Source organism: Hevea brasiliensis, chromosome 5 (genome assembly GCF_030052815.1).
Source record: "Hevea brasiliensis isolate MT/VB/25A 57/8 chromosome 5, ASM3005281v1, whole genome shotgun sequence".
Classification (NCBI taxonomy): domain Eukaryota; kingdom Viridiplantae; phylum Streptophyta; class Magnoliopsida; order Malpighiales; family Euphorbiaceae; genus Hevea; species Hevea brasiliensis.
The window spans coordinates 103,340,765-103,367,032 of NC_079497.1; the positions used below are offsets into that span (position 1 = coordinate 103,340,765).

General features: G+C 30.7%; 1 protein-coding gene across 2 annotated transcripts; it reads left to right on the forward strand.

Annotated features, from left to right (window-relative positions):
* The first annotated feature begins 15,590 nt into the window (after nucleotides 1-15,590).
* Nucleotides 15,591-26,268, forward strand: LOC110636192 (calcium-transporting ATPase 4, plasma membrane-type). Of its 2 annotated transcripts, none has more exons than XM_021785765.2 (7): nucleotides 15,591-15,864; nucleotides 18,741-18,795; nucleotides 18,889-20,840; nucleotides 20,930-21,088; nucleotides 24,355-24,526; nucleotides 24,624-24,922; nucleotides 25,750-26,268. In XM_021785765.2, exons 1-7 carry the CDS (start codon nucleotides 15,694-15,696, stop codon nucleotides 26,050-26,052), a joined length of 3,111 nt encoding a protein of 1,036 aa, XP_021641457.2. In that variant the 5' UTR covers nucleotides 15,591-15,693; the 3' UTR covers nucleotides 26,053-26,268. The 2 variants fall into 2 exon arrangements, with proteins under 2 accessions (XP_021641457.2, XP_058003259.1); XM_058147276.1 differs by lacking the exon at nucleotides 15,591-15,864 and having other exon boundaries at nucleotides 18,889-19,111; nucleotides 19,222-20,840.

Consider the following 26,268-nt stretch of genomic DNA (forward strand, 5'->3'; position numbering starts at 1 on the left):
GTTTGAAATTATAATTAGACTAAAGTGGGGAGTTATAAAGAAACTAAATAATGCTCATAAAAATCAAGAAAAATTTTTAGAAACGAAATACACTAAGGTTAAACGAGCCAAAACCCCAGTGATGAGTAATCCGAAGGGGAAGTGACGGTGAAGGCCGTTAACAACCCTAGACCCAGGGAAAAAATTATAAAATAATTTTTGGGACTCCAAAGAAGGGTCATTAAGGTTCTTATGGCATTAGAATGCCAAGAAAATGCTTAAAAAAACTTTTCTATCGGTACACACAATTTTGGCTCGTTAAGCCAAACGGAGGGCATTTTGGTCATTTTGTCTTCAGATATTATTTTTGGCTAACTTGTCCAGTTAAATAAATAATTTATATGATATAAAATATGAATAAATATTGTTAAAAATTTAATTGAAATTAAATAGACAAGAAAAGAATAGAAAATAAGAAAAAATGAGGATTTTGACATCATTATGATGTCATTACTATTCTCCCACCCAATCAAATGTTGACACATAGCATTAATATGTTTAAAAAGACTTAATGGATAGAAAACAAAAGAAAAAAAATCAGAAAGCCTTATCCCTTTCTTCCTTGCCGTCTCCCTCCTCTCCCATTGTCCACAATTTTCAAGCTTTACAAAGCTTGATTTGCTTGGTTTTTACCCAACTAAACCCTATGTTTCCAATACAAAAACTTGTTCTTTCATCTTGGTAAATCTTTTGGGAGCAAAAAGAAAAGAAAAAGAAGAACCCTAGCAAGTTGCAATTTCACTCCATTAGAGGTTAGTGACTTAAACTTGTTTTTCTCTTTAAATTCATGTTGAAGGAGTGGTAATTGATGCAAATTTGCAAGAAAATTTAGTAAACATTATGTGTATGTCTTGCTCTAAATTCCAGCAGCCTTGAACTTGGTAGTGTTTTGAAGAATTCTTAGAATTAAAGTGGTATAGTGGCTGCCCTTAACATTAATTTATTGGTTAGGATAGTGAAAGGTAAGTGAATGCAAGTTTTGAGATAGTTGAGCTAAGGTTTGAGCTTGAAATTGAGACTTGTTCATGTATTTGGTAAAAGAGAGTTTTAATGGTCAATTATTGACCATTGGCTGTGTGTGAATAAAAAATGAAGTGGGTTGTGTAGTGGGAATTGAGTTTGGTGTGGCTGCCCTTGGTGACCTGCAGGATTAGGCATGAGTCTAGCAGGTTTGGGCAGCAATAACTAGAATTGTAGAGGTTCAATTGGTGCAAGGCCAATTGGACATGAAACTAAACACATAATGGCACAACTTTGGTGAAGAAACCATGCCTAGAAAACCAAACCAAGTTAACCTAAAGATTGCCCTAATCCGGGTGACCTGCATTCTGCCTGGGCAAAATAACCAAATGAACAATGTTTAGTCATTTAGTCATAACTCAATGTAGAAAGGTCCAATTGACCTAAAATTTTACCAGCAACAAGCTGAGATATATACATACAACTTTCATAAAGAAACCTAACCCAAATTATGACCATAACATATTCAAAAAGTGACCTGCAGTCACTGCTCAAAATACTATAGATTTGGTCAATCCAGAAATTATGAAAAAATTATAATCCGGCCAGTTGTGGTTTTTAGGCTATAACTTGAGTTACAAAGCTCCAAATGGAGTGATTCAAAAAATGAAATATAACTAGACAAAGTAAGGAACAACTTTCATGTTGATCATTTTGCCAAATTCCCACTGCAAAAATGACTCATGGAACAGTAAACACAAAGCTTGAAATCTGAAAATTTTGAACAATTAACATTAAGCTTAGAAATGGTATTGGCAACCAATACCAATAATTTTAAAATGAAAAATGTGGTATGTTGGGAGTATTAAAACCAATGTACCTATTGTCCATGTAAAAGTCAACATTTTGTTGACTAATGAATTGAATAGTAATCCAAAACTTGAATTTCAAGAATTGTAAAACTTAAAAGTGTAATATGCCCTAGTATACCTAACAAGATTAGTTTGGATAGATTGGCATGCCAATAGGGTTCTGTTAGCAGTACTGCATATGGCTTCATGCCATTCTGTGTTTTATGGCCTTACGTGCCATTCTGTGATAAAATAGCCTTTGGCTATGTTGATTGAGATAGTATACTTGGGTTTTATCCCTAATAATTATTACAACTTATTAGCTGTTCTGTTGCACACCGAGAGACATAATGTGACCGATGGTGTGATAGTCCGAGGTACTTAGTACCCAGTGCCAGTTTACCCGTTTATCCAGTCTAATCAACTAGTAAGGGTTACTCGGGCAATGATAATAAATCTTACCAAATTTTAATCAAATAATACTGCAATAAATATCAGAAATTTAGTCTACAAAAAATGTAAACATACATTCTGCATATTTACTTTATTTTAGTTATTTTATTTCATATTGTCACCACTAAGCAGAATTGCTTAGCACGTCGCTTTTGCCACGCGCAGGTACTGGAGACATAGCTGGGGAGTCCAGCAGATCTCATACAAGGTGAGCTTTCAGATCTGCACATGGAGTCCAGAGTCACCTCACATTTGCAGTGCATTTGGTAGGACATTAGGCCACTTTTGGTATTTTAGTATTTCGTATTTTGTAAACTTCTGTAATGTATATTATAAATTAATGTAATTATGTTTTTGATGTAATTATCTATGAACTATGTTCAGTACTAAATGTGAGCATTTCTCATTGAATTGAGTGTGATATGAAATGAATTGAATTTTGAGATACTAAAGTCATTTGAGAAATTGTTGAGAATACATTGGTGGTTGACTGAGAATGATGTGATGATTTTATTGGAAGTGTTTTTAACAGATTCAGAAGAACTGTTTTTCCAATTTATAGCCGACATTCTGCCGGATTTTCTATAAAATTTGCGAAAAATTCAGATTAATCAAAAATTGTAAATAAATAAGTAAAAAGGGTAAATTGAATTGAAATATGATTTGGTGCTCCGGCACAATAAGTGGCATATCTTGCTCGGCTACATTGTAGACGGGTAAAGGATGTCACAAATGATGTTTTTCATGAATTTTCCTTGCGAGTCTGGACTTGCAAGATAAGGGAGAAAACACCGGGTTAGTTGTCTTGGACAATTTCTCTAATGCTTAAGTCAGTAATGGTATTGAGTATAGATCATTGATTAGAGAGAACAATGCACCTGGTTATGGAGGTTTGAGCTACTTATATAGGCATCGAATAAATTTAGATTATTATTATTAGGATTGCGATAAAGGATTTCAATCTTAGAGGAAGTCCAATTGAATGGCATTCGGAATCCAGGTAAATAGGGACGCTTATCCCTAATGAATAATATTTGCATTGGATTAGGAGTTTATTATTTGGGTATTTTGGAGTGGTATTATATCATTAGTCCCCCCCTTGACTATGAATCTTTGGGTTCGATGTTAGATAGTGTGTCAAAAGACAAAGCTCTAGCCATGTGATATAGCATTTTGAGATATTTTGATGAAACATGGCCTTAAAATTTTTGTTGACATACTATTACCTAAAATGGTTGGGCAGTCTAATGCCTTGATATGACGAACTTTTGCTATATTAAGAGGCTTGTCTGACACCTTAATAACGGACTTATGCTTAGGTGGCATGTCAACACTGCTTTGGGCTGACTTATGCCATGGATGGCTTGTCAATGCCTTTTATAGCGAACTTATACCTTGGATAACTTGTCAATGCCTATTATGGCTAACTTATGCATTAAATGGCTTATTGATACCTTTTCTGGCAGACTTATACTTTAGATGACTGTCTACACCATTTAGGCAAATTTGTGCTTTATATGGCTGTGTCTACATCATTGAGGCAGATTTGCACCTTGATGGTTTTATCTACACTATTTGGATGGACTTATGCTTTAAATGGTTGTGTTTATGCCATTTGAGCAAATTTGTGTCTTAGATGACTTTATCTATGCCACTTGGATAGATTTATACCTTAATGTCTTAACAAGCAGATTTGCAATCTTTTTAGGCAAATAGATGCCTTAATTCTTTGCAGGCGAATATGCGCCTTAGTTTCTTAGGTAGATGCATATACACCTTAAATTCTTGAGTAAACAAATTTATAGGCAGAATTTTTTATAGGCAGAATTACACCTTAAGTTCTTGTGTAAACAAATTTACTCGATAAGTGTTCACATACAATTTTACACTTTAGGTTCGTTGGTGGTCTAGTGAGCACTATGGGTTTTGAACATTTATCTGCAAAAATAATGTTTCAATATTTTCATCAAGTGTGTATTTCATATTACAATGAGGTCTAAATTTAATCTTAATCAATAATAAGGGCCTTCATACTCAAGAAAGACTCGGGGGTAACAAATTATTCTTGTGTTGAAATACTTATACATTTATGTGCATATATGTAAAATAAAATTAAATGTCAATGAAAAGCTGAAATTTGTACTATTGTAAAGTCAAATATAGGATGAATGATCATATCAAAGCACACAAATTTAATGAAATAAACTTTAAAATAAAGTTAGATGCCCCCTTAACTCGTTATTTATCATTAATGATAATATTGACCTAAAAAATTTAATTCAATTAAACTTTAACGATTACTTTTCATTAATTTTAGGTAATAATTCATAAAATATCATAGAAATAAACATTTTTAAGTCTCAATTGGACTAAAATTAATATTGCAATTATAATGTGCTTCATTGTGCAGTTGTACGTTTTCATTGGTTAACTCTCACACGTCAAGGAAAAAAAAAACGATAAATCCACTATTTAAAATAAATAATAAATGTTTAAAATTTGTAAATACCCTTACATATGTGGCCATATAGGAACTTGAAGGTCATTGTGGCAAATTGTGATTGTCCAATAAAATCAAAGGCATGCAATTCTAATGGCAATTTCACAAAAGAGAATAACTACTTTACTACCAAGTAGACGAGGCGGCAATCTTTTTATCAAAAGAGATGGTGGTAATGTTGTAAATTTCAACAAACATAATACAACATGTGAACATGATGCTTTTCGTAATTTTGACCAACGGCACATGAAAATGTATGTAATCAAGGAATTTTTTTTTTAATTTGATCTATTATGGATAAAAGATATAAGATGTATTACGAGATCCATCTATTAAATACATAAGTTTTACGTATTTATATTTTAAATTCATGGTGGATTAAATTTAGACAAGAATTTCCCTCGGATCAAATAAGGTCTTATTATAATAATATTAGAATCCCTGCAGTACTGTGAAATATTGAGTTTAAATTTTAATCAAATAAAAAAAAATAAAATCAAAATTTAGAATTTTTTAAAATAAATTGACTGAATCTTTAAAGAACTTGGTAAAAGCAAGGATCGGATTCATTTGATGAAAATGGAAGAGAACATAAAACATTTGAGTGGTTGAAGATCAAGTAGCCATTTTTGAACAAACAATGAATGAAATGGAAGAGTCAAATCTTAAAAAGAAGGTTCTCTACTTCTCTTTCATTCAAAGTCATCCATGCAATCTTTTTTCATCTCATCCATGTGATAAACGAGGAAAATAAATTTTCAAATTTTATATACAACGATACTATATCTCACAGTTTACAAATAAGATGATAATGAGTAGTAAATAAGATGATAATGAAGAGGGTATCCGTGAAAATTATCATATCCAAATCCAAATCTAATTAATGTTTTTAAAATTTAAATTCGTTCTAAATCTAATTAAAATTCATTTTTAACTCTCAAAATTCGTTCCAAACTCAATTATTATTACTCGAAAAATACTGATTCCATTTAATTTTGTATATTTTAATTAATAATATATATAAAAAATTATTTTTATTAATAATTTATATTTTAAAAATTTAATAATTCTATAAAATATATAAATTCTATTTTATATAAAATAAAATATATAAAAATTTAAAAATATTATTAAAAAACATATATTTATATTTTATTAAATATTTATATAAATGAGTTTGGGTGACAGATACTCAATATGTAAAATCTGAATTTGACTCAAACCCATTACAAGTATTAAACTTCAAACTCGAACCCATTCTAAACCCTATTATATATTATTCAAACTCATTCTATTAGAGTTCTGTCAGATCAGATACCTCCAAAAATTCGTCTCATTACCATCCCTATTTATAAATGGTCATCAATTGAAATTACTTAATTATAAGTTTATTTATTTTTTATTATAATATATAAAAAAGTTGAAAATAAATATGCAAAATTAATTTTAGTTTTAGTTCTTTTATTTGGTACGGTCTAATACTATTTTCGATTCCGTCATTGATAAAGAACCAAAGTCGTAATACAAATTTGGTTTGATATGATTAAAAATTTTAGTGAATTGAAATATTTATAATAAAAAATATATATCATAAATATATTAATGAAAATTAAATTATATAATTTAAAATACATTATTATAATTATATGTTATATATTAATTTTATTATTTAATATAACTTTAAATGCTTATATATTTGAATAGTTAGGTAATAATATAAAACTTATTATAGAAATTTGAAATGAACAGCCATTTAAATTTGATATTTTATTGTATTTTAATGCAAAATTAAAATTTATTTTTGTTTTGAATGATTAATTATGTAACTAAAGTCTAAATGATTTTTATAAATAGAATTTTTAAAAAAAATTTTAATAACTTTGTAAATTAGAATATTTTATTGACACAAAAATTTAAAATTTAATTGAAAATACAACTAATTAATAAAAAAAAAACTCTATGCACCTTTTTTTTTATTTTTTTTAATTGTTAATTTAGTGATTTTATAAAGATTGTAAAATTAGTGTTAGATTTATTTTATTTACTTAAATCAGTGAAAATTCAATTGCAATTATAATAATTTTATTAATGTTTCAATAAAAATTATTTTTTAATTTATTATACTTGAAAATAATTTGAAATTTTAAAAATATTTTATTTTATGAAAATACAATAAATGAAGATTTGTTTATATATAAGAACAAATTCTAAGTTTGGTTAAAGATATATTTTTATCAATATCTATATTATTTAAAAAAAATTATAAATTTATAACTAATAAAGTGATTGTTATATTTAAATTCGATTAAAAATTCAAATTTTTTATTTTAATATTAAGTTAAAGCTTATCTATTATTAATATTTAAAAAAATAGCTACAAATTAGAATTTTGTATTACAAATTTTTGTTCAATTAAATAGTTAATTTTTTATCAATAATGTTAGGAATATTTTTGTTTATCCTATTACTCCTGTATATATAAAATTTAATAGTACAAATTTTGTAAATATTTAGAGAAAAAAATTAGTAGAAGTTAGATTTGGTGTTTAAAGTATTTTATTAATTTTATTATTATAAATTAAATAATTTTTAGTGAATTAATAAAATTTATAGGATTAAGATAATAGAATTATTGTATTAAGAATTATAATAAAATTTGAGTATAAATATAATAATTATTATTAAAATAATAATAAAATGTTAATTTATAATAATTATAATAGTATTAAAAATTAAAATTATTTAAAAATTTAACGACAGATATATTATCGTTAAAAGATATTAAGGACGAAATAAAATGAATCCCCTCTTATTGCTAAAGTATTAGCATTGCTAAATATATTATTATGTATAAATTTATATATATATATATATATATATATATATATTATTTATAATATTATAAATAATATAAATAATAACAGATATTTTCGGTAATTCTAATATTTCTTTACTTTTAAAATAATTGTTAGTATTTTAATTTACCTTTATATTTTTATATATTTTAATTTAAATTTTATAATTATTAAGTAATTTATTTAATAAAATTCAGTAAAAATGATTAGACTTCTGAAATAACATTAATGATATTATCATGGCAATTTTAGTGGAACGAGGCTACCTCTATAATGCGAACAGCGTGTTACTCTACTTATAAAAAAAAAAAAAATTAATTATTATTTTGGAAGTCTACTTGTTATTCACATCTAATTAAAAAAAAAAAAAAGCCGATTTTAGGGAACAAATATGGAAGAATGCTTCTATTGAGTTCTATTATAAAACAAAGTTTATATTAATATTTACAAAATTTTTAATTTAAATTAATTTTATATATTATTTTTCAACTGCAGTGCAAATTAAATGTAATTTTATTTAAACAAATAAATGAATAAAATATTAATTATTACAGTAAATAATTAACGAAAGTTTAAAAATATACCACATTAAAGGATATTAGCAAAGCAATTAAAATAGTTATGTTGAAGTATAAATATTTTCTATTAATTATCATTAATTTTTAGGAATTTCATTCACTCCGAGACTAATTGGTTAATTAGAAATTGTATGTCTTTTTGTTGGAGTTACATATTCTAGATTTATTATATCAATTTTTTTTTCAATTTATGGCTTTAATGATGGATGGATATTTTTAAAATTGATTATCTCCAATATGTGCATTATCAATACTATTTATAAAAATAACATAATATGTGCGTTGTTAATAATAATATAATGATTTATCCTTATAATAATACGATTTTTAATATATATATATATAATTGAACTTTATTTATAATTAGCAAACAAAATGTATAAAAAATAAAAAATATATATATAAGCTAACTTTAAATTGAAGTAAAATAAAACCGGTGATTTGATATTATAACGATGGAAATCTAAATTTAATTGATTATTAAACATTAATATATTAAAATAATATTATATCATACATAAAAAAATTAAAATTAAATTATGAATACATATAATAAACATAAATAATGTACATATTGTGCTAAAAAGTTTGATTTGATTAACAGATTGCTCACTCTACTTATTAAACTACTCTGAACATCTTAAACTATTCATAATAATAAATAATAAAATTATCATATATTTACATTTATTAATAATAATAAATGAGAAGAAATTAATTTTTAATGTATAATTTGTATTATGAATTTTAAGTATAGATTTATTTCTAAATTGTTTTGATTATACACATTATTCTATAAATTAAAAAATAAATTTAATTATAAATAATTTATTTCAGAAATTAAAATTAATAAAAAATCGTTGAAAGCAATTAAATCACGGTCCTACTCTGCACCTCTTCCTCCTACTTCTCCTTGTTAGTATTTGCAGTGTCCGCTACGTCATTAGGGCCTTCTCCTCCAAAAGTCGCCCATTTGGTTCCAGAGTATCCTTTCGGAGTGTCACTGCCACTGCCCCGCAACATGAGACGAATGGGTATTGGATTTTTTAGGCTTCATAATTGCAAGCTTCGGTGGTGGGTGGGTGTGAGAATGGGTGGTTTTGATTTTGAGAAATGGGTATATTGTTTTGATTTTCAGACTTGTTAAGTGGTAATTGTTATCTTGGATTTTGTTGCACATAGACATTCCTGAGTAGAATGATAAATTAATGGGTAGTTTACACGTAAGCAGATACAGTTGTTGAATTTGGAAAAAAATATAACTTTATTTAAAATAAAAAAAAAGAATGAGTGAAAATGATAATTTTTATTTATATATAAATTATTTATTTATTTATTATTTTATATAAATTTACTTGTATGAAATCACGATAATATTATAAAATTATTCATAAATTTTTTTAAATATATTAATATTTTAAGATATTAAAAAAATATTAAAAATAAATTGATATATTGACCAACTTAATATTAAGTTGATTAACGGTGATTTAATGAAAATTATAATAAATTTATTAAAATATAAATAATTAAATAGATAAATTTTAAAAATATAAGAATTAAGAATTAACTCCGCCTAAGTAGTTTGCGCTTAGCCGGTCCCAAGCCTGGATAAAGGAAGAGGGTTGCGGTAGGTGACAACCAGCCTAAAAATTTCGTCACACCCTATGATATGGATTCAAAAGATATAAACGTTGGGGCGTCCTCTACTAACGACGCGCTACATCGGAGCCCGGGTGTAGTGATAAATATGCAAGGGTGTAGGGCGTTCACCGAAAGTGACGCGCCATGCCGGCGCCCAGGTGTGGTGTTAAGTGAGCAAGGGTTCCCACATCATGGACTGGTGTGGGTAAAGAAGTTAGTACATAGGACAGATAGTAGAACAAATAGTGGAACAAAACACAAGATAGACATAGAAAACAATAGAAGATATCATAGAAGGTGACCAATTAGGAAGGAGCAGGATAGGAGGAGGATTAGGGTTGGTACTTGGAATGTTGGATCACTTACAGGAAAATTAATGGAGCTTGTGGATACCTTGGAAAGGAGAATGGTGAATATTGCTTGCATTCAGGAGACTAAATGGGTAGGAGAGAAAAGTAAGGAAGTGGGTAATTCAGGGTACAAACTGTGGTTTACCGGAAAGGAGAGAAATAAGAACGGAGTTGGTATAATCATAGACAGAATATTGAAAGACGCAGTAGTAGCTGTGAAAAGAGTAGGAGATAGAATTATACTAGTAAAGCTAATACTAAAAGGAGAAACAATAAATATAGTTAGTGCTTATGCCCCACAAATAGGACTAGACAGTGAGAGTAAACAAAGATTTTGGGAAGATATGGATGATTTAATGCAAAGCATACCGAATGAAGAGAATGTTTTCATTGGTGGAGATTTGAATGGACATGTAGGAAGTGATAGGCAAGGTTATGAGAATGTTCATGGAGGTTTTGGTTTTGGCAGTCGAAATGAGGAGGGAAAAAGCATCCTGGATTTTGCTATGGCATATGACCTAATACTAGCAAATATCTACTTTATAAAAAGAGAGTCACATTTAGTGACTTTCAAAAGTGGGCAACATAGAAGCCAAATCGACTTCCTCTTAACCAGGAAGACAAATAGAGCTCTATGCAAGGATTGCAAGGTCATTCCAGGAGAGGCTTTAACAAGTCAACATAGGTTGGTGGTCTTTGATGTCAAGTTTAGGAACAATTCAAGGTTAGAAGAAATAGTGTAGCTCGAACAAAGTGGTGGGAGTTCAAAGGAGTAAAGCAAGTGAAGTTCAAAAATGAGCTTCTCGAGTCCGAAGTATGGAAGCTAGATATGGAGGCCAATGATATGTGGATACAGATGGCATCAAAGATTAGAGAAGTAGCTAGAAAAGTACTTAGAGAGTCTAAAAGACATGGACCACCCTCAAAAGAGAGATGATGGTGGAATGAGGAAGTACAACAGGCAGTGAAGAGAAAAAGGGAATGGTATAAGAAATTACCTAAATGTGATAATAATGAGGCATATGAACAGTACAGGATAGCAAAGAAAGAGCCAAAAAAGGCAGTTAGTCAAGCAAGAGCACAGGCCTTTGAAAAGTTATATGAGAAACTTGGAACTAAAGAAGGGGAGAAAGATATTTATAGATTAGCAAGGAGTAGAGAAAGGAAATGTCAAGATCTCAATCAAGTTAGGTGCATTAAGGATAAAGAAGGGAAAGTGTTGGTGAAAGATGAGGACATTAAAGAAAGATGGAGAAATTATTTTAATGATCTCTTTAATAATAGTCAAAATGGAAATAGCGTGAATATAGATTATAGAACAATAGAAAAGAATGTAAATTATACTAGAAGGATTAGATCTTTAGAAGTAAATGAAGCACTTAAGAGAATGAAAGTGGGTAAAGCCTGTGGACCCAATGAAATACCAATTGAAGTGTGGAAGTATTTGGGAGATATGGGAGTGGCATGGTTAACTAAATTATTTAATAAGATTCTAAACTCAAAGAAAATGCCTGATGAATGGAGGAAGAGTATTTTAGTACCTATTTTTAAAAATAAGGGAGACATACAGAGTTGCTCACACTATAGTGGAATTAAACTCATGAGCCATACTATGAATTTGTGGGAGAGAGTTGTGGAGCATCGACTACGTCATGATACTTCTATCTCTCTCAATCAATTTGGTTTCATGCCCGGTCGTTCAACTATGGAAGCGATCTTTCTCATTAGAAGCTTGATGGAAAAATATAGAGATGTGAAGAAAGATCTACACATGGTTTTTATTGATTTGGAGAAGGCTTATGATAGTGTTCCTAGAGAGGTCTTATGGAATGTGTTAGAACAAAAGAGGGTATCTATTAGGTACATACAAGTATTGAAATATATGTATGAAGGAGCAACTACTATTGTGCGCACAGTGGGAGGGGACACAAGAGATTTTCCGATCTCAATTGGATTACACCAAGGATCAGCCATAAGCCCTTACCTTTTTACATTAGTTTTAGATGAACTGACGAAACATATACAAGAGAGTATTCCTTGGTGCATGATGTTTGCGGATGATATTGTTCTGATAGATGAGACACGAGAAGGAGTCAATAGGAAGCTAGAACTTTGGAGAAGTACTCTAGAGTCAAAGGGTTTTAAGTTAAGTAGAACGAAAACAGAATACATGCATTGTAAGTTCAGTGAAGGCCAAACTGGTGATAGGGAAGGAGTTAGTTTGAATGGAGTGGTACTGTTCCAAAGTAATCACTTTAAATATCTAGGCTCAGTCCTTCAAGTAGATGGGGGATGTGAGGAGGATGTTAGTCATAGGATTAAAGCCGGATGGTTGAAGTGGAGACGTGCCACGGGAGTTTTATGTGATCGTAAGATTCCCAATAAATTAAAAGGAAAATTTTACCGTACAGCCATAGGACCGGCTATATTATATGCTAGTGAGTGTTGGGCACTGAAAGAGTCGTATGCATCTAAGATAAGAGTTGCAGAGATGAGAATGTTAAGGTGGATGAGTGGCCATACTAGACTAGATAAAGTCCGTAATGAAAGTATTAGAGAAAAGGTAGGAGTGGTGCCAATTGAAGATAAGTTGAGAGAAGGGAGATTAAGGTGGTTTGGTTATGTGAAGCGTAGACATACGGAGGCTCCAGTTAGACAAGTAGAGCACATTAGGTTAGATGATAGAAAGAAAGAAAAGGGATAGATCTAAATTGACTTGGAGGAGAGTAGTACAACATGACTTAGAAGCATTACACATTTCTGAGGATTTAACCCAAAATCGTTCAGAGTGAAAAAAGCGAATCCATATAACCGACCTTAAATTTTTGAGATAAAGGCTTAATTGAGTTGAGTTGAGTTATATAAGAATTAAGAATTAAGCGGCATGTTTTTTTGAATTTTAAGGAATAAATTATAATTTATACATAAAACTGGGAGAGAAACAATGAGAGTGAGAAAAGTTTTTGAAAAGAATGATACCTAATTGAATTACGTGTAAAGAAATGATAGACTTCTTTCTTATCGGACTAAATAAAGATATTGATAGACATGAAAGAAAATAAATATAAAAATAAAAAGAAAGATTTTTTTTTTTTTATTGAAATCGTTTTCTAATGACTTCAATAATTTTAATAGAATAATAGAGTTTTAAATGAATTTAAATTTATGAAAAAATATTCATATCAATATAAAGAGTATGTTATTTAAATTTATTTATATAAATTAGCTTTTATTAGCATTGATGTTTTACATATATTTAAATATAATTATTTTTATTTTTAAATAATATTTATATTTTAATTATATGATTTATAAATTTATGAAAATTTTAAAATAATAAAATTATTTAATAAAATAAAAAAATTTTTATTAATATTATTAATAATACTGATAAAATTTTGATTAATGAGAATATATTTTTATCATTTTATTATTATTATTATTATTATTATTATTGTGAGCAGGAGAAATCTCACATTTTATTTTCACCGCGTTAATTAATTTATTTATTTGATTATTTTATTATATAAAAATATGATGTGACAATTTTTAATTATATTATGTATACATTATTATGCATATTTTTATTTTTTTAAATATAAAAATAAATAATTATTTATCTCTTAAAATAAGGGCATAATTATTAATAAACTTTTATTATTTAAAAATAAAATTAATTGATCGACATTTATCATGATTTGATATATCTTCTCATTGAAGAACTGAAAGCCCAACATTTAATGAGGGTTTTCATTATGGGATTTTTTAAAATTGAGGTCTGGTCTCATAAGCATAAACAAGTTTCTCCCTTGTCCTGTTAATTTGCAAGTCAGTGATTGTCTGAAGCTTGGACATTTCTGGAAGGGACCTCCTTATTATGGTATCTTTCAAATTCAAAAATGCAAAATTCCCATTAATGCTTTCCGGAAATTGAATATGAAATAAATAATGACCACAACTATATATTTTTTTCATATATATATATATATATATATATATATATATATATATATATATATTTTGATGCTATTGGAGAGTTTCAGGAGCCTGATCATATACCACATAAATCTACAATATAAAAAGAGGATGAAGGTGATGACCTTCTGATAGGCCACTCCGACACTAAAATCAAAATACTAAACGTGAGAATATTGAAAGAATAATAATATGAATTTGAAAATGAAAATATGCATATCTATTTCTGATTACTTGGTTGGTAATTATATACTTTTTAGGAAAATACTCACTGCTTTATTTATGGAGATAATCTTAACTGAATCTCCGAAATTTTTTGTATAAAATTTGCTCTTTACTTAATTACTGGCGTGATTATTGTTCGGTATGTGAGATCCGAACTTAACATAATTATTACTTGGTTTGTCTTTTGTTTGCCTTAAAGGTATTTTGTTTGATTTTATTTTAGTTCATTATACTTTTATTTGACTCGCTTGATCTTTTAACCACTACTATGTTAGACATTCACATAAAATTTTAATTAGTTGACTTGAATCTTAAACGAGTAGTATATATATATATATATTTGAGAATGCTATTCTTCCAATTTTTTTTTTTTTTTTATAGTTTTAGAGTGTGTCACAAGAATCAAATCATTTTAAAACTAAAGTCATAATCATCTTTAAACAGAATAAAACAAAACCAAAACTAATTAAAAATTAATAACGATTGGAATCAAATTGGTCCAATTTAATTTCGATTTATTCCCTCTCGACCATCTCTATTCTAACCCAAAACTGACTCCAACCAGTCGGTTTGTACCATTAGCATTTAATAAATTTTCCTGTAAAATGAGAGTAATTACTTTTAAAAAAAAAATTAATTTAACATTGCATTAAAACCTATTGAGCAAGTTACAGAGATTAAGGCCACAAGCTTGATTTATACAAAGACCCAAACCCAAATTCTAGTTGAGCAAAATAAGCCTATATCCCTTCTCCATCCTAACCCTAACTCTTCCCAAATCTGGTTGAAGAAACCTCAAACACTGGCATCATCCAAACCTATCAAATCAGAGTAACACGAACGAGACTACAAAAGAAGGAGTTGCTGCCATAACCACGCAAGGCTTGAAACCCAACCATGGCCAACAAGAAACTCCAACAATTAACAGAAGACATATTTTCAGCAGAAAATATGAGAGTAATTACTTAATAAAGCAGTTATTTCACTGATATCTTAGATGTAATAGTAACTCAATAATGAATGGTTATTTTTTTTTTAAATAATAGTTATATTTTTACTTATATTTAATTATTGAGTTCCAAAGTGGACCCACCGTACTGGTCCACAACCTTGTGAACGTACGAGATTGGTACGAAAGCTTTTTCGTTATTATTACTACTATCTACCTTATTGTTCTTTCCCTCAAACCGAATAGCCTCTTAGCACTGTTGGCCTTCTCCGTCCGCGAAATTTTCATTTGTAGACTTTACAGTCATCAGGAGAATGGAGAGCCTGTTGAAGGACTTTGAAGTGGAGCACAAAAATCCATCTGAGGAAGCCTTGCGGAGATGGAGAAACGCGGTGTCCATCGTCAAGAATCCACGGCGAAGGTTCCGTCATGTCGCCGATCTCGTCAAGCGATCTGTAGCCGAGAAGAAGAAAAGGAGCATCCAGGTTTTTTTACTCTCCTTTTGGAATTTTCTACCTTTGACTACAGTACGCTACGGTTCTATTTAGCTCATTTTCTTCCTTTCTTGCTAGGCGACCAAACAGAAATATCAAATACTTCTTCAACATTTTGCATGTTCTTTTATTCATTTGTGCTGGATTTATAGAAAAACCTTTACCTATTAGATAACATTTTTTCAAAAGAAAGTTAGAGAATTTCTATGATTCAATGAAAAAGAATGAATTGATGGTTAGATTAAAAATAACAATTATCGAAATCATTCTAAATAACTATGATATTAAGTCATCTCTAGAATTGTGAACTGTGAATTTTGAAGTTCGAATGTTAGTTAAAGCTAATTGTAAAAAACAAAAAAAAAAAAAATCATTCCAGTTAAGATTCGCTGGATTGATTAAAGAAAGTTGAATAATATAATAATAATAATAATATGAACCCTATTAGGTTTTTTTTTTTTTTTTTTTTTTTCATTCGATGGCCGACCACTCATTTCCACGGACTTCCTTTCTCCACAGGGAAAATTTTCATTTCATGGGTTTGTGGGGTCTTTATAAGGGAAATTTGGCACCAGATGAAAATGAAAGCTAAATTTTGACATTTAGCGTCAAATGATGGCAACCCGCGAAGCTTCCTTGAAATTTCCTATCCTGTAGTATTACTAAAAATACAAAGGAAATTAATTATGTACTGTCGTAGTGCTGTATTAAAATATCAGATATTTTGACCAAGTGAATCACCCTTGCGCGTCGGGCCGGGAATACAAAGATAGGCTGTTGAAGCGTTAGATCTCCAATGCAATGATTTCTATTCTTATCATCATATCATGCGGCGTCTGATCCACTTCCTTCAAATTTCTTTAGTTGCTTATTTTTGTCATTTTGATTTGAGACACGGCATGGAAGCTGCTGGGCCCATTATTTTTTTAATGGGCACCTTCCATGTATTTTAACTGTTTTGTCATGAAGCAATGTTCTATCAATATATGTAAAAATACCTTTGTGTTGCCATGTAGGCTGATTTTTTTTTTTTTTTTTGATATTGGCACGTAATAGAATAGTTATTATCTTTTATGTTAATTATTTAATTTTCTTTTTTTTATTTAATTCTCTTTTTATTTTACTTTTATATTTTATTATTATCATTATTATCTCAATTTTCATGATTAAATAATTATTTTCTTTTAACAATTGGTTATCAAATCTCAAAGCCTTTATAATTAAATTTATTATTTAAAATTTTATTATATTATTTTTTTAGTTTATCAAGATAGCAAAAATATTGTTTTTCTTTAATACTTATAGATCTCGCAATATGCACACACACACACACACACACACACACACACACACACACACACATATATATATATATATATATATATATATATATATATATATATATATATATATATATATATATATATTTATTTATTTATTTATTTATTTATTTTGGATCATTCTTTTTTCAACTTCTTAATATTTTCATCGAATGTTATACATCAATTTTATAAGATTGATGAATAGATTTTTACTAATGTTAGTTGAATCATATTTTGTTGAACTAATTTTAGAGGGATTGATAATTTAATTTAAAATTAGATAATTAAATAAAATTGAATATATATATATATATATATATATATGTGTGTGTGTGTGTGTGTGTGTGTGTGTGATGAAAATATTAGATATATTTCATTAATATTTATTTAATGTTTCCTAAAGTTTTTAATATTTCATTTCACTATAAAAATTGAAGAATTATTTATATTATAAAATGTAGAATTTTAAATATATTGTGCAGCACATGAGCATTTAGCTAGTTTGTATTATGTTTCCAAACATTAAAATTATGTATGCATATGATGACATGAAGATGAATTGTTAGAATTTGGAAAAAATTGGTTGTCAACTTGTGTGTTGGGAGGTTGACAGTAGATGAATTTGAATTTTTTGATATAATTTTAAAAATATTTGTTAGTTTTTTTTTTTAAGTTTTCTTATGTGAAATATTGGTTTGTAGTTTGATTTAACTTAATTATCTTAATTAGAAAAACATAGAGTGAGAAATAAATATGTTGAATAACAATGCTGAGAATTGTTGTTTGGAATAGAGAGACAATTAGAAGGCCATGTGGCAATATTGAGATGATAAATTTTGCTTCAATAAATATGGATTAACCAATGAGACATGACAAAATTGTGGTTATACAATTTCATAGTCTTAAATCCATGCTATTGCCATGTGGAATTCGACGTTCACTTAATGAAGAAGCATATATTAAAAGAGCTTTAATTTATAATTTTTTATAGTTGGTTTTTATCAAATTATATTTTCAAAATTTAGTTCCAAATACTATCAACGTCAGAATTAGTAGTCTGAATTTTTAAAGCATGATGTTCTAATCTGGTCTCATATCCTTTAGTTGATTTTTTTAAAGTTCATCTTTTAGTAGGATCCTCTAGATGGTTATCCTATCATTTTAACAAAGACAATCTAATATGCTGATCAACTTGCTAGAAAATTATGATACTAAGTGATTTTCCTTTGATTATGGCCTTTAGAAGTGAAGGAATAAATAAAAAGACAGCTGGATGCTTGATAACTGTGTAAACCATGCTTTTCCTTTGAATATGGTCTTTAATTGTATTTCATTATTTTTTGTGGCAATATTTATCAAAGTATAGTGCATGGACATTAACACAAATATGAGACACTGCAATTCATCAAAATAAATAAATAAATATATAAAAATATGAGAAGTCAGTGATGGGACTTGTGAAATTTTCTAGCATGAAACCAGTGAGTGAATGTTGTATTCGTATTTAACTTCTTGCCTCCCCTCTTCTCTCTCTCACTGAACCAGGAAAAGATACGAGTCGCTTTGTATGTCAAAAAAGCAGCTCTGCACTTCATTGATGGTATGATCCTCAAATTTGTGTTTCATGAAGATCTTTGTGTCCTAAGATGTTGATTCTTAAGTTTTCTTTCTTGCTTGGTTTTGTATTCTGTAGCTGCTGCAGCAGTTGGTTTGCCAGCTGAACACAAGCTTTCAGATGAGGTCAGACAAGCAGGTTTTGAAATTGAGCCAGATGAACTTGCATCTGTCACTCGTGACCATGATATTAAGGCTTTGAGAGCCAATGGCGGAGTTGAAGGGATTGCAAGGCGAGTTTCTGTCTCACTGAAAGATGGCATCCACGAGAGCAGCTTACCTAACAGGCAAAAGATTTATGGGTGCAACCGTTATACTGAAAAGCCTCCTAAGAGTTTTTGGATGTTTGTTTGGGAAGCGCTGCAGGACTTGACACTAATAATCCTTATGGTTTGTGCTGTGGTTTCTGTAGGTGTAGGAATTGCTACTGAAGGATGGCCAAAGGGCATGTATGATGGTTTAGGAATCATACTCAGTGTATTCTTGGTAGTCATGGTTACTGCTATTAGTGACTATAAGCAGTCCTTGCAATTCAGGGACCTGGACAAGGAGAAGAAGAAGATTTCTATCCAAGTAATAAGGGATGGGAGAACACAAAAAGTCTCCATTTATGATTTGGTTATTGGAGATGTTGTTCAATTATCTACTGGAGACATAGTTCCAGCTGATGGGATTTACATATCGGGATATAGCTTAGTGATTGATGAGTCAAGCTTGTCAGGGGAGAGTGAACCTGTGAATATAGATGAAAAAAACCCTTTTCATCTTTCAGGAACCAAAGTGCAAGATGGTTCAGGCAAGATGCTAGTGACAGCTGTTGGTATGAAGACTGAATGGGGAAAATTGATGGAAACTCTGAATGAAGGTGGAGAAGATGAGACCCCTCTACAGGTGAAGCTGAATGGTGTTGCTACAATTATTGGAAAAATTGGTTTGGCTTTTGCTGTGCTTACATTTTTGGTATTGACTGCAAGGTTTTTGGTGGAGAAAGCGCTTCATAAGGAATTCACGCATTGGTCTTCATATGATGCATTCACACTTCTGGACTACTTTGCTATTGCAGTAACAATAATTGTTGTTGCTGTTCCTGAAGGATTACCATTGGCAGTGACTTTGAGTCTTGCCTTTGCAATGAAAAAATTGATGTATGACAAGGCGCTAGTCAGGCATCTCTCTGCATGTGAGACAATGGGCTCTGCTAGTTGTATTTGCACGGATAAAACAGGGACCTTAACCACTAACCACATGGTAGTTGATAAAATATGGATATGTGGAAAGGCTAAAGCTATTAACAACAATAACAGTGAAGACATTTTGGGATTGGAAATATCTGAAAGTGTCTTGAGCTTCCTTTTGCAGGTTATATTTCAAAATACAGGTTGTGAAATAAGTAAGGATGAAGATGGACAGATTACAATTTTTGGAACACCAACAGAAAAAGCACTGCTAGAATTTGGTTTGCTTTTGGGTGGTGATTTTGATGCACAGCGGAAAGAGTTTCAGATACTCAAGGTTGAGCCTTTCAGTTCAGTCAGGAAAAAAATGTCTGTGCTTGTGGCTTTTCCTGAAGGCAGGTTGCAGGCATCTTGCAAAGGTGGATCTGAAATAGTATTAAAAATGTGTGACAAGTTTGTTGATGATAGTGGAAAAGTTGCTAACCTGTCTGAAGAACAGAAGAGGAATATCTCAGATGTTATAAATGGCTTTGCCTCTGAAGCTCTGAGAACTCTATGCTTGGCTTTTAAAGATCTAGATGACACTTCTGAAGAAAGCAGCATCCCTGATTTTGGCTACACATTGGTAGCCATCGTTGGAATCAAGGATCCGGTGCGCCCTGGAGTCAAGGATGCAGTTCGGACTTGTTTAGAAGCTGGAATTACTGTTCGAATGGTAACTGGTGATAATATAAATACAGCTAAAGCTATAGCCAAAGAATGTGGCATACTTACTGAGGATGGCTTGGCCTGGGAAGCAACAGACTTACGTAGCAAGACTTCTGAGGAGATGAGGAGCATCATACCCAACATTCAGGTTTCTGAACAACTGCATGGAACATTTAATCTTTTAGTTATATGTGTTTATAGATGCATAAATTTCTTAATAGATTATCATGGAAACAGGTGATGGCTCGATCTTCACCTGTGGACAAACACACCTTGGTAACTAATTTGAGGAATATGTTTGGAGAAGTTGTGGCAGTAACTGGTGATGGGACCAATGATGCTCCGGCTTTGCGTAAGGCAGACATTGGACTTGCAATGGGCAAATCAGGAACAGAGGTTTGAGTATTTGCTTATTTCTAATTCACACTGGTGATTCTGACAAGTTTGATGTTTGACACTCTTTCTCTTATAGCTTTGAGTCACCATTAGTTATTTTGATTGGTACTATATTAAGACGTGTATTTCCATCCCTGTAATATATTTGTTATAAGCTTATTTTTTCAAAAAATTGTTAGTGTTTTATTTTGCTTTTCATGCTGTTTACATCTTGAATAACAACCTTTATAATCTCTCGCCTCTTCATATATAATATATATCACACTATTATCTTTGTATCTCCTATATGCATCATATCAAATTTAATTAATATTTAAATACTAGATTTTTTCAGCCAAGAAAAGAAAAATTCTTGTGAGTTCTGGTCTCATTTCTGTTGTTAATTATAGCACCAAGGTGATTTATTTTTATTCCTTGTCTCTTCCATTATAACGCTGTTATTCATTATCATGTCTGCTACGTGCTATCGAGTGAAAACATGAATTAGTTTCTTCTGGGAGTGATTTTTTAATTTGAGGAGGTGCTCCAAGATTTTTATTCCAACCTCCATTTGTTTGGACAGTGGACATCAAAAAAAAAAAAAAAAAAAACTTGAAGCTAATTACACAGTTCCTATTGGGGAAATTTTTTTAAAGCTAATCTAAGTCCAACAAATAAAAAAATAAAATAAAATAAATAAAAAAAATAAAAATAAAAATAATAATAAGGGAGACATACAGTGTTGCTCAAACTATAGGGGAATTAAACTCATGAGCCATACTATGAAGTTGTAGGAGAGAGTTGTGGAGCATTGACTACGTCGTGATACTTCTATCTCTCTCAATCAATTTGGCTTCATGCCCAGTCGTTCAACTATGAAAGTGATCTTTCTCATTAGAAGCTTGATGGAGAAATGTAGAGATGTGAAGAAAGATCTACACATGGTTTTTATTGATTTGGAAAAGGCTTATGATATTGTTCTAAGAGATGTCTTATGAAGTGTGTTAGAATAAAAGAGGGTATCTATTAGGTACATACAAGTGTTGAAAGATATATATAAATGAGCAACTACTATTCTGTGCACAGTGGGAGGGGACACGAGATTTTCCAATCTCAATTGGATTACACCAAGGATCAGCTATAAGCCCTTACCTTTTTACATTAGTTTTAGATGAATTGACGAAACATATACAAGAGAGTATTCCTTGGTACATGATGTTTGCGGATGATATTGTTCTGATAGATGAGACGCGAGAAGGAGTCAATAGAAAACTAGAGCTTTGGAGAATTACTCTAGAATCAAAGGGTTTTAAGTTAAGTAGAACGAAAATAGAATACATGCATTGCAAGTTCAGTGATGGCCAAACTGGTGATAGGGAAGGAGTTAGTTTGGATGGCGTGGTACTGTCCCAAAGTAATCACTTTAAATATCTCGGCTCAGTCCTTCAAGTAGATGGGGGATGTGAGGAGGATGTTAGTCATAGAATTAAAGCCGGATGGTTGAAGTGGAGACGTGTCACGGGAGTTTTATGTGTTCGCAAGATTCCCAATAAGTTGAAAGGAAAATTTTACCTTTACAGCCATACAACCGGTTATGTTATATAGTAGTGAGTGTTGGGCACTGAAGGAGTCGTATGCGTCTAAGATAAGAGTTGCAGAAATGAAAATGTTAAGGTGGATGAGTGGCCATACTAGACTAGATAAAGTCCGTAATGAGAGTGTTAGAGAAAAGGTAGGAGTGGTGCCAATTGAGGATAAGTTGAGAGAAGGGAGATTGAGGTTGTTTGGTAATGTGAAGCGTAGACACACGGAGGCTCCAGTTAGACGAGTAGAGCACATTAGGTTAGAGGATAGAAAGAAAAAAAGAAGTAGACCTAAATTGACTTGGAGGAGAGTAGTACAACAGGACCTAAAAACATTACACATTTCTAAGGATTTAACCCAAAATCGTTTAGAGTGGAAAAAGCGAATCCATATAGCCGACCCCAAATTTTTTGGATAAAGGCTTAGTTGAGTTGAGTTGAGTTGAGTTGAGTTTTAATCTAAGTCCAACACCTTCTATGGAGGAGCTAATTAATGTAGACTCAAATAAATGTGTATATCTCAAACTTTCATTTAGGGGTGTTGTACATATCCTCCTTTTCACCCTGTTCTACAATTTCACAACCTAATTCCTGTTGTTGATGTGGCAGTAGTTCTTCTATACCTTTTGCATATCGTGAATTGAAGTCTGAGGTTTATGCAACTTAGTTGATTCTAACTGAAACAATTGTTCTTATGACCATTCTTGTAAGAACTCGACCAGTCCAACCAGTTGAATTAGTTTAATTGGTCCAGTTAAAGTATAAAATCCTCTTTTTGTACAAATTGGGGTTGATCATTGTGAACCGGCCGGGTAACCGATGAACTGGTCAACCCGATCTTGTTTAAATGGGTTGATCAGGTCATCCAAAAAAATTTAGAATCAGCTTGCAGAGGGAGGACTTGAACCTAGCACCATGTGATTCAGGAATGAGTTGTTGCCAACTAAACTGGGCATTAGATTTGTGCATTTCTCTTCATACACACACTCTCTCTCTCTTTTACATCTATTAAATTACCATATAAAATATATCAAAATTATATTAATTTAAAATAATTAATAACTAACTATGATAATTATAAAAAAGATTAAAATTTATTTATTTTGTTAAATTGTGACATGAATAATTAATAATGTCAGTAATTTATTTTATTAGTATGTTAACTTGAATTATTGAATTATTTTTCTAATTTATAACCTTTTACATAATAAAAAATATGAATTTTCTTTACTTATTATTTATTGTGCTATAAAATTTTAATATATCAAAATTTATTGTTATGAAAATTTTGTTCTAAAAGTATTTTATTATAGAATATTATTATTTAAAATCTAAAACTTTAGATAAATTTTATAATTAATTTTTTAAAACATATTACAATTTAACTTGCTTTATTTAATAATTATTTGTAAAATATATCAAATTAATGATTGTAACAATGTATTGTTATTGCCTTTTAAAAGATGACTGATTTTATAATATATTGGTTAAACCTTGGTTTGACTCTGGTTGAACCTTAAATCTTTAGCCCTTTGCTTTTACCTATTTAATGATTAGGCTGATTTTGAAAACCTTGCTTATGACCCATAGCTCCTTAGATACTACACAGATGTAACTTTTCTTTTTCTTCTGTGTACCTGATTTGTGTCTTCACCATGTAACTTCACATTTGACATTGCCTTTCTCCATGGATGCTTTTTGCAGGTTGCAAGAGAGAATGCTGATGTCATTATAATGGATGACAATTTTACAACCATTGTAAATGTTGCTAAAAGGGGGCGTGCAGTTTATAGAAACATTCAAAAATTTGTGCAGTTCCAGCTAACAGTTAATGTTGTAGCTCTTGTAATCAATTTTGTTTCTGCATGCATTTCAGGTGTGCTGGTTTATGAAGCTTTTGATCGTATAGTCTATGATGGCTATGCTAAGTATTATACTAATAGTTGTCACCTTTCTGTTTCGCATTGTTTTAGGGTCTGCTCCTTTAACAGCTGTGCAGTTGCTTTGGGTCAACATGATAATGGACACTCTTGGTGCTTTGGCACTAGCTACAGAACCTCCTGTTGATGAATTGATGAAAAGACCTCCTGTAGGCAGGGGTGAAAGTTTCATCACAAGGGCCATGTGGAGGAATATATTTGGCCAGAGTATTTATCAACTGGTTGTCCTTGCAGTTCTCAATTTTGATGGGAAGCACCTATTAGGACTTAGTGGTTCAGATGCCACTAAAATTGTCAATACTTTGATATTCAACTCTTTTGTTTTTTGCCAGGTATAGTTTTGGATTCTGCCTTTTTTTTTTTTTGGTATTATTTTGCTTTTTTGGTAATTCAGAAAGTATTAAAGGGAGAGGCCATGAGGGGTCTGTCAAGGTGTGAGTGCTTGACCTTATGCACTAAAATGCAAGCACTTGACCATTAGGCTAGAAGCCCAATGGCATTTCTATGCTAAAAAGAACCATGGGATAAATTAGGAAGCGGAGCTGATGCAACTGCTACATAGCCCAACTCACATTCTATTGTCAGCTTAGCTTCAGTTTATGTTCTACTATTCCATTTTGCAAAGTCTGGAATTTCACCTTTTTTCCATTCCTATGTCAAATCTTGCTAGTCGCTAATGAGCAGAATTTTTCATTACATGTTAAAAACACTTCTTGTATTCCTGCTTCATTTGCAAGTTTGGAACTGCAAAGAGCAGATCCAAGAATTAGCCTGAGAAAACCCTTTTCTCTCTGTTTTCCATAAATAATGTTCAGATGCTGTTAAAAATGAAACTCATTATCTGAAGCAAAGTTGATTATTCTAGTGATTTTATACTTCTTTTGCTCATTATAATAATGTTCAGACATGTAGATGATTTTATAATTTTTTGGCTCTCATAATGACTAGAGTGATATGTGCATCTTGATAAAATGAAGTTCTAGTCTGTATATTCATGCATGTAGCCCATAAGTGCACAAATTCATTTTTGTGGTGCTCAGATATTTTATGTTGAAAGCCAGTAGTCAATATGCAAATTCTCTAGGGGATTAAAATCTTTTGAGATATAATTTTCTGATTTGTTTGTTTAGCATGGTGTTTAATTTTGTTTTTGTTCCAGGTCTTTAATGAAATAAACAGCCGCGACGTAGAGAAGATAAATGTATTCCGGGGCATGTTCAACAGCTCGGTATTTGTAGTTGTTATTGTTTCAACAGTAACATTCCAAGTCATCATAGTGGAGTTCTTGGGAACTTTTGCGGGCACTGTGCCAATAAGCTGGCAACTGTGGCTTCTCAGCGTCTTAATCGGCGCAGTTAGCATGCCAGTCGCAGTTGTCCTGAAGTGCATACCTGTTCAAATGGGCACAGCAAAGCACCATGATGGTTACGATGCTCTCCCTTCTGGTCCTGAGCTAGCTTGAAAGAAGGAATGACAAGGTTGGCCTTTTATAACCCAGAAAGTTTTGAAACTGTAGAAATGGCCTTGCCGCAAGGCATGAAGAGACTTGTTTTTAAACTTTTCCCAAAGCTCACGATGCTGACTCCTTGTGCACCAGTACATATTTGTTTCAAATACCAAAAAAGCCACAACCCTTTAGCGGATTGTCAATTTTAATCAAATCTTTTAATTTTGTCAA

What these genes read in the sequence shown, in the direction of transcription:
- LOC110636192 (XM_021785765.2), top strand. Translation starts at nt 15,694, where the DNA reads ATGGAGAGCCTGTTGAAGGACTTTGAAGTGGAGCACAAAAATCCATCT. An exon ending in AGAAGAAAAGGAGCATCCAG is followed by an intron (nt 15,865 to 18,740) that starts GTTTTTTTACTC and finishes TCACTGAACCAG; the next exon opens with GAAAAGATACGAGTCGCTTT. An exon ending in GCATCATACCCAACATTCAG is followed by an intron (nt 20,841 to 20,929) that starts GTTTCTGAACAA and finishes TCATGGAAACAG; the next exon opens with GTGATGGCTCGATCTTCACC.